The sequence below is a fragment of the Narcine bancroftii genome, chromosome 3 (assembly GCF_036971445.1).
Source record: "Narcine bancroftii isolate sNarBan1 chromosome 3, sNarBan1.hap1, whole genome shotgun sequence".
Taxonomy (NCBI): Eukaryota; Metazoa; Chordata; class Chondrichthyes; order Torpediniformes; family Narcinidae; genus Narcine; species Narcine bancroftii.
In genome coordinates this window covers 237,790,903-237,803,323 of record NC_091471.1, presented here as the reverse complement: position 1 = coordinate 237,803,323, position 12,421 = coordinate 237,790,903, and the positions used below count along the sequence as shown (strand labels likewise).

The 12,421-nt window shown below is 46.9% G+C and overlaps 1 protein-coding gene across 6 annotated transcripts in view; it reads right to left on the bottom strand.

Moving 5' to 3' along the window:
* The window catches only part of nfixb (nuclear factor I/Xb), a 310,864-nt gene that overhangs the window by 38,640 nt on the left and 259,803 nt on the right, over window positions 1–12,421 (bottom strand). For 4 of the 6 annotated variants that reach the window (XM_069927186.1, XM_069927187.1, XM_069927182.1 and 1 more), the window contains exons 7-8: window positions 3,049–3,180; window positions 1,308–1,498 (exon numbers count right to left, since the gene is read on the bottom strand). In XM_069927186.1, coding sequence (XP_069783287.1) covers window positions 1,308–1,498; window positions 3,049–3,180 — 323 coding nt within the window. The remainder of the gene's footprint in view (window positions 1–1,307; window positions 1,499–3,048; window positions 3,181–12,421) is intronic. The other 2 variants (XM_069927188.1, XM_069927184.1) reach the window with 1 other exon arrangement.

The window sequence follows — 12,421 nt, the reverse complement described above, 5'->3', positions numbered from 1 at the left end:
GTGGGAATATTGCAGTGTTCCTGATGGCATTATTGCTTCTTATAACAGAACATAATTAATATTGTTCATGAAATTGCAGCATAACAGAGATATCTCAACCAAGCAGTCATTCCCATAAAGCATTTCAGCAAGCAAACCTGAATTAAAGAGTGAGTCTCACTGAGATGCAAAAGTCAATGATCCCTGCTCCTGGAGAAGGGTTCAGTGCAGAGATTGGGAATTTCCAGCGTGAGGAAGCTTCACCACAGCTGAACTGAGATGGGAATATTGTTGGAACAGGTGGGGATGGGACGAGTAGGGATGGTTTGGGTGGGGATGGAATGGATGGTGATGGGATGGGTGTGGATGGGACGGATAGGGATGGAATGGGTGGGGATATGACGAATGAGGGTGGGTGGGGAACAAGACAGATGCCAGTGGAAGGTGAACCGTGAATGACCAGGACATGGATCCACCAGCTCCCTCAGTCCACACCACCCAACAACCCTTCTCCTCCACTCATCCTGCACCCCTTGCGGTCCCTTCTCCCCATGAACATTCCCATCACCACCCCCCACACTGCGAGAATCTGACTATGGCTCAGGCAGACTAAAGGAGTTGAAACTGTACTGAGGCGAGAATCGATGCCAGATCTCCAGCTATACCACCATGTCCACTGGAACAAGGACATCTTCCATCCCTCCCTTTTATTGGCTGTTGGGCAATTCAGGACCTCAAGAATGCAATTAAACCCAGTCTGTTTGTCCCAAGAGGATGGTGAGATATTTATCAAGGCACTGGCCTGATGAATGACTGATAGAAGTTTACCGGTGTAATAGTCAAGGTTTTTGAACCAATTTTTCAGGTCAAATTTTGTGGGGGCCAACTTTTACCTGGATACAACTTTTGACCACGGTAAATACCTGCTTCATTCAAAGCATCGGGAGCTCAGATGGCCAGGATGGGTTGGTAAGTCTGTATTCAGGGCTTCAGGAGCTTAAATGGGCAGGCGGTCAAGGCAAGGGTTTACAGCTGAGGTGTCGGGAGCTCAGATAGATGGGCAGTTGGGGGCAAAAAATAAGGGGGTCATACAGAAAATACAAAATTTTGGGGCCAAAAAGAGGGGAGGGGGGGTCGACTATTACACGGGGGTTGACTGCTACATAGGGGCTGACTATTACACAAGTATATATGGTAACTCAGCCCTGGGAAGGGCCTGGGGAAACTCACTCTTTAATTGGAGGTGGTTCGAGAGCTCAGTTACTATCATCTAGAAGCATCCCACAAAACAGGTGAAGAAAGCAGCAGAGTAAAAGCTGGAGCCTTACGTTTAGGTACCCCACCTGTCCTGTGGCCTGGCTGGAACTGTCAGAACAGATCAGCTGGACAAACTCCTTCAGGGGGTCTTGGCTGGCGTGATGGTGGTAGCGGATGGTTGGGTGAGCGAAGTAGGGGCTTGGCTGCTGGATGATGGAGGATGACGGGAAATGGATTGCAGAGGCTGGTGCTCGAGGGCTTCCTGTGGGAGAGAAGGGAGAAGCAATCAGAACCTCGTGAGGGGTGTCACTGCAAATGCACTGGGATGGAAAACAAAGAATCAGTGGGAATTCTGCTCTTTCAACTTCCACCTCAGAGAAATCCGATGGGAATCTTTCCCTTCCAGTCAAGGGCTGCAGAGCCATGGCCAAACTGCTGGTCTCACGTGGAACTAAGACAATGCAGTTAACCTTCATTCAACATTGACTCAGTGTGATACCCAGTCTTGGCTAATTTAGACGGTAACAGCCCCCTTCGTCCCATGATCCCGTGCCGCCCAATTACATCCAATTGACTTACTACTGGGAACATTTTGAATGGAGGGAGGAAACTGGAGCACCTGGAGGAAACCCACGCAAACACAGGGAGAACGTATAAACTCCTTACAGACAGCAGGGTATTTGAACTGAGAGGCATAGGTAAGGTGGACAGCCAATGCCTTTTTCCCAGGGTGGGAGTAGAAAACACCAGGGAACACCTGTACAAAGTGAAGGAATGAAAGTTTATGGGAGCCATCAGGGGTAAATATTTTACACAGAGTTGTGTGGCCCTGGAATGCCTTACCAGGTGCGGTAGTGGAGGCTGGAACAATAGGGGTATTTAAGAGACTCTGAAACAAGCACATGGATAGAATTAAAATAGAGGGTTATGGGGTTGGCAGTGGGGCACCAAAGGAATATATGGGTCAGCACAACATCGAGGGTCGAAGGGCCTGTACTGTGTTGCAGTGTTCTAGGTGCTATGTAATAGCATCGCATTAACCACTGCGGTAATTGCTGGAACTGCTTCCATGGGAAAGATTCCCAGACCTGTGAAAACCTGGTGGAGTTAGATCAGAGTTTTACCTGACACCTATTCCCCAGTGGACTCTGGGATCCTTCTCTGACTATCCTGAAGGCTTCACACACCTCCTGGGTTGATATGGATCAATGTGGAGAAGATAAGGAGATGTGGACAAGGTTAGAGAGGTCTAAAGGTTGTACGATGAGATAACTGCGACCTCCTTACAGGGTCCAGGCATCACTCCTTAGCTTATAAAGAGAAGTTGTGTTGGGGGGTGGGGGGAGAGGTTTGTTGAGATTGGGGTCCCCACTGAAACATTGACTGACAATTTCTCCCCACGGACATTGCCTGATCTGCTGAGTCTCTCAAGCAGCTCACTGTTTGGCCAAGATTGCGGCATCTGTAGTTCCTCGTGCTCCACTGCTCGGGCCAACATTCCAAATCGCCCTTGGGAAGGTGAGGCACCTTCTTTCTGTGAAGTGGCTCCCACGTCAGTGTTGAGGAGGGAGTTCCAGGGCTTAGACCTGGAGACGGGGAAGGGCGTGATCATTTCCAAGTCAGGATGGATGGGGAGCCTGCAGCCGGATGGTCGTCACTGGTGGCTGAGGAGGTAGCGATAGGAGATGGAGTCCACATTGGCTCTGGTGCAGATGCCATTGGACCTTGCTGGCAGTGGGATGCAGTAGAAGAACATGGCCATCAAACCCGGCAAGGCTCAGGTCAAAGCAGAGGTACCCAGGGTTTACTCACCTGGTCTGGTCCCTGCAATCACAGGCAGCGGGTGATGTGTGAAAGCCATTCGCGAAGAGACGGTTTGAGATGGCGTCCCACTGCCAAACTCGTGCTTCGTTGACTTCTTTAGAGGAGTGGGTGATGTCATTCCTGGGAACAAATGATTAACATGTCAGACGTGAAGCTCTGATCCACGGCAGGGGAACAAAAACGACACAAAAGGCAGAGATTCATCAGCATCCAACTTAGCACCAAGAGGGTTTGTTTGGTCGAATCAGTGAACTACATTCTCCCATGGCTTTAGCCAGCTTATTGCAATCATGAAGAAGGCTCGCCAGCGGCTATATTTTGTGAGGTGTCTGAGACGGTTCGGTATGTCATTGTAAACACTGGTGTACCGTGAAGAGCATTCTGGCCGGTTGCATCATTGTCTGGTATGGAGGCACCATCTGTCAACTCCAGAGGGTTGTTCACTCAGCCTGCAACATCACAGGCACCAGACTTCACTCCATCGAGGATGTCAACATGAGACGGTGTCTTAAAAAAGCAGCCGCTATCCTCAAAGACCCCCACCACCCAGGCCGTTCCCCCTTCACTCTGCTACCCTTGGGAAGGAGGTACAGGAGTCTGAAGACAAACACTCAGCGGCACAAGGACGGCTTCTTCCCCTCCGCCATCAGATTCCTGAATGATCAATGAACCAAAGACACTGCCTCACTTTTCAAGTACGATTATTTTTTTACAGTAATGTCATAAGATGGTTATAATATGAATGTTTGCACTGTGATACCACCACAAAAAACAAATTTCATGATTCGTTCATGGCATCACAAAAGAAATGTGGACTTTTTGTCTCAAGCCTGGCTGTCTATTTCATTGGAACATTAGAAGGATTTTGCTCAATCCTGCAGTCTTCATCTGTGACCCTTGAAGCCCTCCCCACTGGACTATGAAGATTTTGCTTCCTGAACACGTTTGGGTGCATTTTATAGATTTTGGGCTGCTGATCACGAAAATCACCTTAAAATTTCCTATCATGTACTTTTTTTTAGATTTCCTGTCATATTTTAAGTCTACCTCAAGCAGACAAAACCATGAGGTGCAACATATCATTGAAAATGCATTTTCTGCATTCGCACTTGGACGTCTTCCCTGCAGATCTTGGTGCTGTCAGTGACGAACACGGTGAAAGGTTTCGCCAGGACATTGTGGGATCAGAGCTACTGGAATCCATCAGTGCCGGCTGACTATTGTTAGACACTGACATGAGAGGCATCAGATGCTGAGTACAAATGAAAATCGGCAGCAAAATATTTTTAGGTTGTTTGAACTAATGCTACGTGTCTGCATAATTTAATGTTTCTCCAACTTCCTACATCATACAGAAAATCTGAAATTATCTTTATGTTCCGCTTTGTCTATCATAATCCCCAATTTATTTTCAGGAAGTAAACCATTTGAAAAAATTATTGTCTTGTGTTACCCATCGACCATAAGGTTTGGCCACTTTGATTGGTTGGGTGAAGAGGCAGAGACAGCCAATAGTGCCTCGTCACTCCTTCAACATTCAATGTTTCTACCTTGTGTTACTTTCCTGCACTAACCTCATTCCCCTCAATTCCCCGAATATTCAAAACATTTCCAATTTGTGTCCAGGCCACACACTGAGGCTTCCCAATTATCCAGGGTTAAGAATTCCACTCTCTGAGTGAAGAAATGCCTTCTCATCTCAGCCCTGAAAGCAGACCATGACTCTCAGTTCCGGCAGCCCCCATCAGGGGAAACATTCTCCCCTAACAGGTTTGTGCTTTACAAGACAATCGCCTCTCATTCTTGTCAACTCAAAACAATTCAGTGAAAACACACAGTAAATGCTGAATGAATTCAGCCCTTCTTGCATTGTCCATAGAAGGTAAAGATATACGACTGACATTTAGGGCCTGAGTCCTTCTTCACGGTGTAAGTGAAAAGCAGGCTGGTGTCTGAATTAAAAGGCTGGTGAAAAGGGAAGAATGGGAGGGGGAGGGGTCCAGACCAACAGATAAAAGGTGAAATAGGATATGATTTTGGCTCTGTGAAAGGAGACAGAGGGAAAGGGGAAGAGAGAGACAGACAGACAGAGATAGAGGATAGGAGACGGGGGGGACAAAGATGAGGGGGCTAGTTTGATGCTATAGGTTGGAGGGTGCACAGATGGGAGATGAGATACTGTCCTCCAATTTGCAGCTGGTCTCAGTCCGGCAGTGCATGAGACCGTGGATAGACATGTCGGTGAGGGAATGGGATGGGGAAGTGAAATGGGTGGCCAAGGGGAGATCCACGCTATTGTGGAGGACAGAGCCGAGGTGCTCGATGAAGTGATTCCCCCAGTCTGAGTCTGGACATAGTGGGCACCCAGTCCTCCCTCTGTCTCCTTTCACAGAGCCAAAATCAGTTCTCACCTTTCCTCTTATTATATCCAATTAACACCTTCTGTCTGTTGGTCTGGACCCCTCCCCCTCCCATTCTTCCCCCTTTCTTTCTTGGTCTTTATTGAGACTCCTGTCTGCTTCAGGAAGGGCTCAGGTCTGAAATATCAGTGATATACATTTGCCTCCTATGGATGCTGTGAAATTACCAGCATTTAGAGTTGCGTTTTTACTACAATCACAGTGTCTGCAGACGACCGTGTCTCACTCAAGACAATTCAGGACCAGTCTGTTGAACCTCACATCATATGACAAACCCACCAACCCACATATTCATCAAGTGAACATTCTTTGCAGAGCAGAGTTAGATAGTGCGGAAACAGGTTTTACAGCCCAACTGGACCACGCCGACCAAAATGTCCCACCCACACTCATCCCTGGTTTCCCTGACTGCTCTATCATACCACTGGTGTAGGGAGGTGTTAAAAGAACCAAGGAAAATTTGATAGACTGGGCGATGAAGAAGGGGAAGGGGATGGGGAATTTTATACAGGGAGACAGAATGGATTCGATGGGATGAATGTCCTCCTGCAGAGTTCTCGTGAGTAAGTGTTCCAATGGAACAACAACTTGTACTGAAAAGAGGATGGACCTGCCCAATCTAACAGGATCTCCAAAAATGTACTGCTTGTGGAAAAACTGACATTCAATCCATGCCTGTGGTTTGTGGAGCAGCAGGAGTAGTGAGCTCTGGGAATGTACCCACCCAGTTAGGCACCGTTTGCGGAAAGCAAGGAACTAACTTGCAGCCACTACCTTTCATAACCCGACTCCTGGCGCCGGGGATGGTATCCGCCACACGTCCTTGGTCAGGCACCCAGATGGGGGGTGGCATGGTTAGCAATGCAGTCAGCGCAATGCTGTTACAGCACCAGCGATCAGGGCCAGAGTTCGAATCTGGCGCTACCCATTAGGAGTTTGTGCGTCCTCGCTGTGTGTACATATTACTTAATATGGACAGGGGTTTGTAGGTTCATTGGGTGTAATTTGGCAGCACGGGCTTGTGGACTGAAATGGCCTGTTACTGTGCTGTATATCTAAATTTAAAAAAAATTAAGATTGTCAAATTTATGACATGAATCAACCTCGCCTCTGCCATAAACCCCAAGTTTCCATCCTGATCCACAGATTTCAGGATGTAGTTGAGATCAAGGGATGAGGGAAGATGTCATTCTTTGGACATAATTCTTTGGACTCAGCTAATGTCTGCTCTTGCTCAGATATCATAATATCACAAGATATATGAGCAGAACAAAGCCCATCGCCCCATCGAGCCTGCTCCGCCATTCTCAGCATGAGCAGATCCACCCTCCCACTCAGCCCCACTGCCCGGCCTTTCTCCCTGTAACCCTTGAAGTCCTGACTAATCAAATACCTGTCAATCTCTGACTTAAGTACACCCAACGACCTCGCTTCCACAGCTGCCTGTGGCAACAAGTTTCACAGATGCACAACTCAGTGTCTCGGGGGGGGGGGGGGGGGGAACGATCCTCTTTTGTTTCTCTTTCTATGACTGTAAGGGGCACCGGACAATGTTCATGGTGAATCTTTGCCTTATGGCGACTAAAGGTGATTTCATGTAATGTTACATTTCTGCTTTATTACATGACAATATATAGGTTGTGATCTGAGCTGATCTGACTACTTTCTCAATGGACCAGAAATCAGGTAAAAGTCTGCCCGAGATTTTTACATAAATTAAGCACAATTGATGGCTGCACATCAACTTCAACACAGCTGCATTTTGGCGAAGCTCCAATGTGCTGCTGTAACTACACATGCATGCTTTGCCCTAGTGGCTAATTCATACCCCGCTTGGGCAACTCAGCTCAGTGGGTATCGACTCTATCAATGGTCTGGGGCAGGAAATGCAAGAGGGAAGGTGGCAAAGGGGATGCGTTTCAATGAGGCCTCTCTCGTCCTTCAGTTTCCACAGGACGGGAAATAATGAGAGAAAAGAATGAATTATGTTGTGAGAATTAATTGCTGAGAGCTTTCCTCTTGGCAAGGACCATGTCCAAATACCAGTGGAACCCCAGGTGCACCTTAAAATCCATTTCCTGAACAGAAACAGTCAAAAGGGGAACTTTTGTTTAAACAATATTTTTTCATGGTTATTTAGCATCCCCAAAAGATGTTGTTAAGAGGAAAGCATATTTTAAAAAATTCAAATATAACATTTGACAGCAAAATGTGGGCAAACCAATGCTGATGTGCAGAAGTGTGTTGGAATGTGTTACGATGGGAGCAACAGACCCAATTAATGGAATGGAATGAGGTTTTCAGGGAGGGAATGGCTGGAGAATGAGACTGGAGTGCCCTTCCTTCTGAATGGTGAACTGGGTACAAGTCAATGTGGTGGAATATGGAAGTCTGCAGAACTCTGGGACTGTAGTCAAACCACACAGAAACGCTGGAGGATCTCAGCAGGTCTCGCAGCGTCCACAGGAGGTAAAGATGTATCACTGACGATCCGGGCCTGAGCCCTTCCTCAAGGTATAAGAGCTTGAGAGCAGCAGGGAGTGCAGGTGGGGAGCAGGGAGAGACTTTCACAGAACTCCTTTTGAAGTGAAGAGGAGAAATTCTTCAGGGTAGGCATCTCTTGAAGAGATTTTGCAGTGGAGCAACTGAATGGAGGGAAACACCAGTCTGCCGATGCTGCAAAAAACACCCTGAAATGCTGGAGGAGCTCAGCAGCATCCATAGGAGGTAAAGGTATATTTACTAACATTTCAGGGATTTGGCTAAGCAAAAGTCGGCCACTGAGAATATCTCGCTTGCTCTTCTATACAGAAGTATCAAGGCATCTTCCCCATCCACCTCACACAGAGACACCTCAGATAAGAGGCAAGCAAAGCTCAAGTCCCAGACTCCAACCTGAAACAGGACACCATACCTCTCTGATGGCAGTGCAAGACTACGGGAAGATTGAACAGCAGTGAGAACTGTTCTCGAAAGGCTGCTTGGTGAAGCGGGAAACAGCAGCAGGAATGGTAGAATCCTGCCATCTCAATCCCTTGCATTTATAACTGCTTTCTCTGCAACAGTCTAGCCAAACAAAAAGGACATTAAAATACACTGAAAGCAAGACGTCTGTAAACTAATCAGGCCCTCTGATGAGGGAAGTTGCCGTCTGTCTGCACGCCGTTTGAATGTTTACTCGGCAGCTTTCTCTGCATTTCTGGGAGGGATTTCTTCATCCAGGCAGGTGGGAGTGGGTGAAGGAACAGGAAATAACACCAGCAACAAGTTTGGGAAGTGCTGTCCACAAGGTCAGAGATGGTGAGAAGGAGCAGTGGACCATGAACAATCTTCTGGACCCTCATTGCCCTGGGCCCTGTTTCAGGATTCAGAGGCACATTTCCACCCCATCCTTTCTCAACAGGCCAGTGTGCACAATGAAGGATAAACATCAGCAAAGACCAGCATTTATAAGGAGCCTTCCCCAACCTCAGGATATCATCACTAATGTAATATATTGAGAGACTGCAGCCAACATGCATACATCAAGATCCCATGGCAATCCTGATGGGTATGAGGATATGATTAGCTGTGCAGACATGTTGGTGGCAGGAAAAATATTGCCCCAGGTTCTTGAGAATACCCCAGGTCAACACAACCTGCTGAGCCTGCCTCAGTTTATCAGCAGGGCCAGGGTGAGGGTCCATGTCGATGCGATCATGAAGAAGCCTTGCCTGCAGCTATACTCTGTGAGGAGTTTGAGGAGATTTGATCTGTCACCGAAGACTCTCGTAAACCTCTACAGGTGGACCGTGGACAGCATTCTGGCTGGTTGCGTCACTGTCTGGTATAGAGCCACCAACGCTCAGGACAAGAAAAAACGTCATCAACTTGTCACTGCGACATCACAGGCACCAGACTTCATTCCATCGAGGACATCTACATGAGGCGGTGTCTTAAAAAAGCAGCATCTATCCTCAAGGACGCATAACCCAGGCCAGGCTACCATCGGGAAGAGGTGCAGGAGACTGAAGACGAGCACCCAGTGGCACATGGGCGGCTTCTTCCCCTCCGCCATCAGATTCCTGAATAAACCACAGACACTGGCACTTTGTCTTTTTCTTCTTACACTATTTTTATTTATTTTGTAAGGTGGTTTATATAAATGTTTGCTCTGTGACGCTGCCGCAAAACAACGAATTTTGTGACACGTTCATGACAATAAATTCTGATTCTTCCATGGGGGCTTAACCCGACAGCGCTCCGAACTAATGTCATCTGATGGTACCACCAAGCAGACAGGATACATTCTTTAACCAGTGGGGAGAGAGCAGAATTTCCACTTCCATCATTACTAAACAGACATTCATATAAACAACTGTCTTTGGTTTACACATGGCAACAATAGTCCACTGTGTCCAGTGGTCGGTTTGATAGTGTGGTCATTGGATGCTGCTGTCTCCTCTCCCAGCACCTTAACCTGACACATACTGAAAGGCGTTATCCGTGTGCATTCATATTGTTTATACATCAGCCGCTTTAGTTCCAACACTGATCTATGGGTATCTATATGAAGTGGCATGGAGCCATCAAAGTTCAAATAGACTGGCTCACTGCCCAGTCAATTGACAGGCTGTAGGATCGTCACACAATAAACATGCTTCAGAGCGACACACTGTGTATTAAGATGAAGCTGGAACCACTTCACATCAACACCCAGATTGTGTTTGCTTAAAGCCCACGATCACTGGGCACTTCACCGGATGTAATCGGACAAAGGTTGGAGCAGAGAGTGACGTCATGTCCAGGGAGGGAACTGCAAAGTGAGGGGCCATGATGCCAGAGGTGGAGCAGAGGTAATGGAGGGAGGGGAGGAAGTTTTAAGGAGGAGGTACACGGGACAACAAAGATTTTGCTTCCTGAACACCTTTGGGTACTTTACATACTTTGGGTTGCTGATCACGAAAACCACCCTAATATTTTCCTATCACGTGTCCTTTTTCAGATATAGTGGAACCCAATTATAACACGATGGTCAGGACCAAAAAAATCTGATCGCAAAAAGAGTGGGGTCACACTAAATCAGGGACACGAAAAGCAGGGTACAATACCCGTATTTACAATCATCATTTTATTTCTTACAAAAAGCAACTCAGTGTTCGTTGCCTAAACAGAGCAGGTCACTGAAATCCAAAATGCTTCTGATCTGGAGGATTTTCAGTGGCTTCAGGCACTTTCAGGGTCCAGTGGTGGAGGCTCCTCAATGTCATCCTCCTGAGGTGGGGGAACTGGCGCTATAGTAATGTTACGGACGATCTCGGAGTCCGTCAGATGCTCATATGTCGGCCATTTGTCATTGGCAGAGAACCATTGGTGAAAATCCTCTTTGGTAACTGGAAACAGCCTCTGCGCCTCATCCACCTCTTCATCTGTGAATCCGTAGAATTCTTGCTCATCATCAACTTCATCTTCCTTGGCGGAATGTCGTGATCAAATGGCTGGACTCAGACCCTTCTCCCAGCAATTTTCCCCACAGGAGGAGCTGACTGATGCCCAGCCCTTCCTACCCAAGTGTCAAACTTCTTTAACGTTCTTGCTTTTCAGATAGTCTTCCAGTGATGTTGATTAATCTACAAATTAATTCACACCTATAATTCTGCTTGAGATGATCCCCTGATCTAGGGGCTGGATCTTAGATCGCGTTTTCTTTGGGAGGCACGAAACTTGGATCTTTCCGTCACGGCTCCGTAGGTTGGCAGCTGGCGGTTTGGCAGATCAGTTGTCCAGCAAAAGAGCTTTGGGTTCTAGCTTTCGCTTGCGTGAATGAGCGCAGACAGCAGGGACAGAAGTGATGTAAAACCAATCCTCACAGATGACACTGGACATCCAAGCATTGCTGCTATGCGTGTACTTGAACAGTAGCAACTTCATGTTGACATGGTGGAAACAGCGGGGTGAGTGAAATTTGCCAATCGTGAGTGGTTTTAACGTGTTCCAATCTTGTTATCACAAAACAACAATGTTATGCGATCTTTGCATTGTTTGAACCCCTGACGTCAATGGGCATCATCTTTGCGGTCTGGGATAATCTTGTAGCAGAGGCCTGTTTCATCACAGTTGTACACTTATTCTTCGACATAGCCACCTCCTTCGAAGAGTTTTTAGTTACATAGAAATGTAAAAATGGCCATTGAGCCTGGTGCGCTATTCAATATGATCATGGCTGATCTAATTTATGACCTAACTCCACCTACCTGCCTTCTCCCCATATCCCCTAATTCCTCTATCATGTAAAAATTTATCTAACCGAATTTTAAATATGCTTAATGAGGCAGCCTCAACCACTTCCCTGGTTAGAGAATTCCAAACATTCACTACTCTCTGGGAAAAACTATTTTTCCTCATCTCTTTCCTAAATCTACTCCCCCGAATCTTGAGACTGTGTCCTCTCGTTTTAGTTTCCCCGGCCAGCTCAAAAAAACCTTCCTACATCTATCCTATCCATTCCCTTCATAATCCTATATGTTTCTATAAGATCTCTCATTCTTCTGAACTCGAGCGAATACAATCCTAGATTGCCGGGTGGCAGCACTGTCGGCTAAGTAAATTTCAGTGACACTAACCCTTGAGAAATCGTGTGACGTCATTTAAACTGGTCTAGTCATCCATTGCTAACTTTGAACCGTGAGGTTTCTCCATTGATCAGCCGGTCAAACTTCTCGGCTTGAGCTCTGAGAATAGACCCGGAAATTGGAAGGCCTTCTGAGTGCGCTTGAATGAACCACTCATACAGGGAGTCATCAAGGTTGACGTCTTTGGCTGTCTTCATGTGGTTGGCCTTGAGTCCCGCCTCTTCTTCAACTTTTCAAAGCGCCACATGTAACTTATGAAGTTACACATGAAGTGTGGATTGAGGTTTGCCGAGGTCGCGTGCAACTTGGGTTTGGTTTTTATTCTTGATC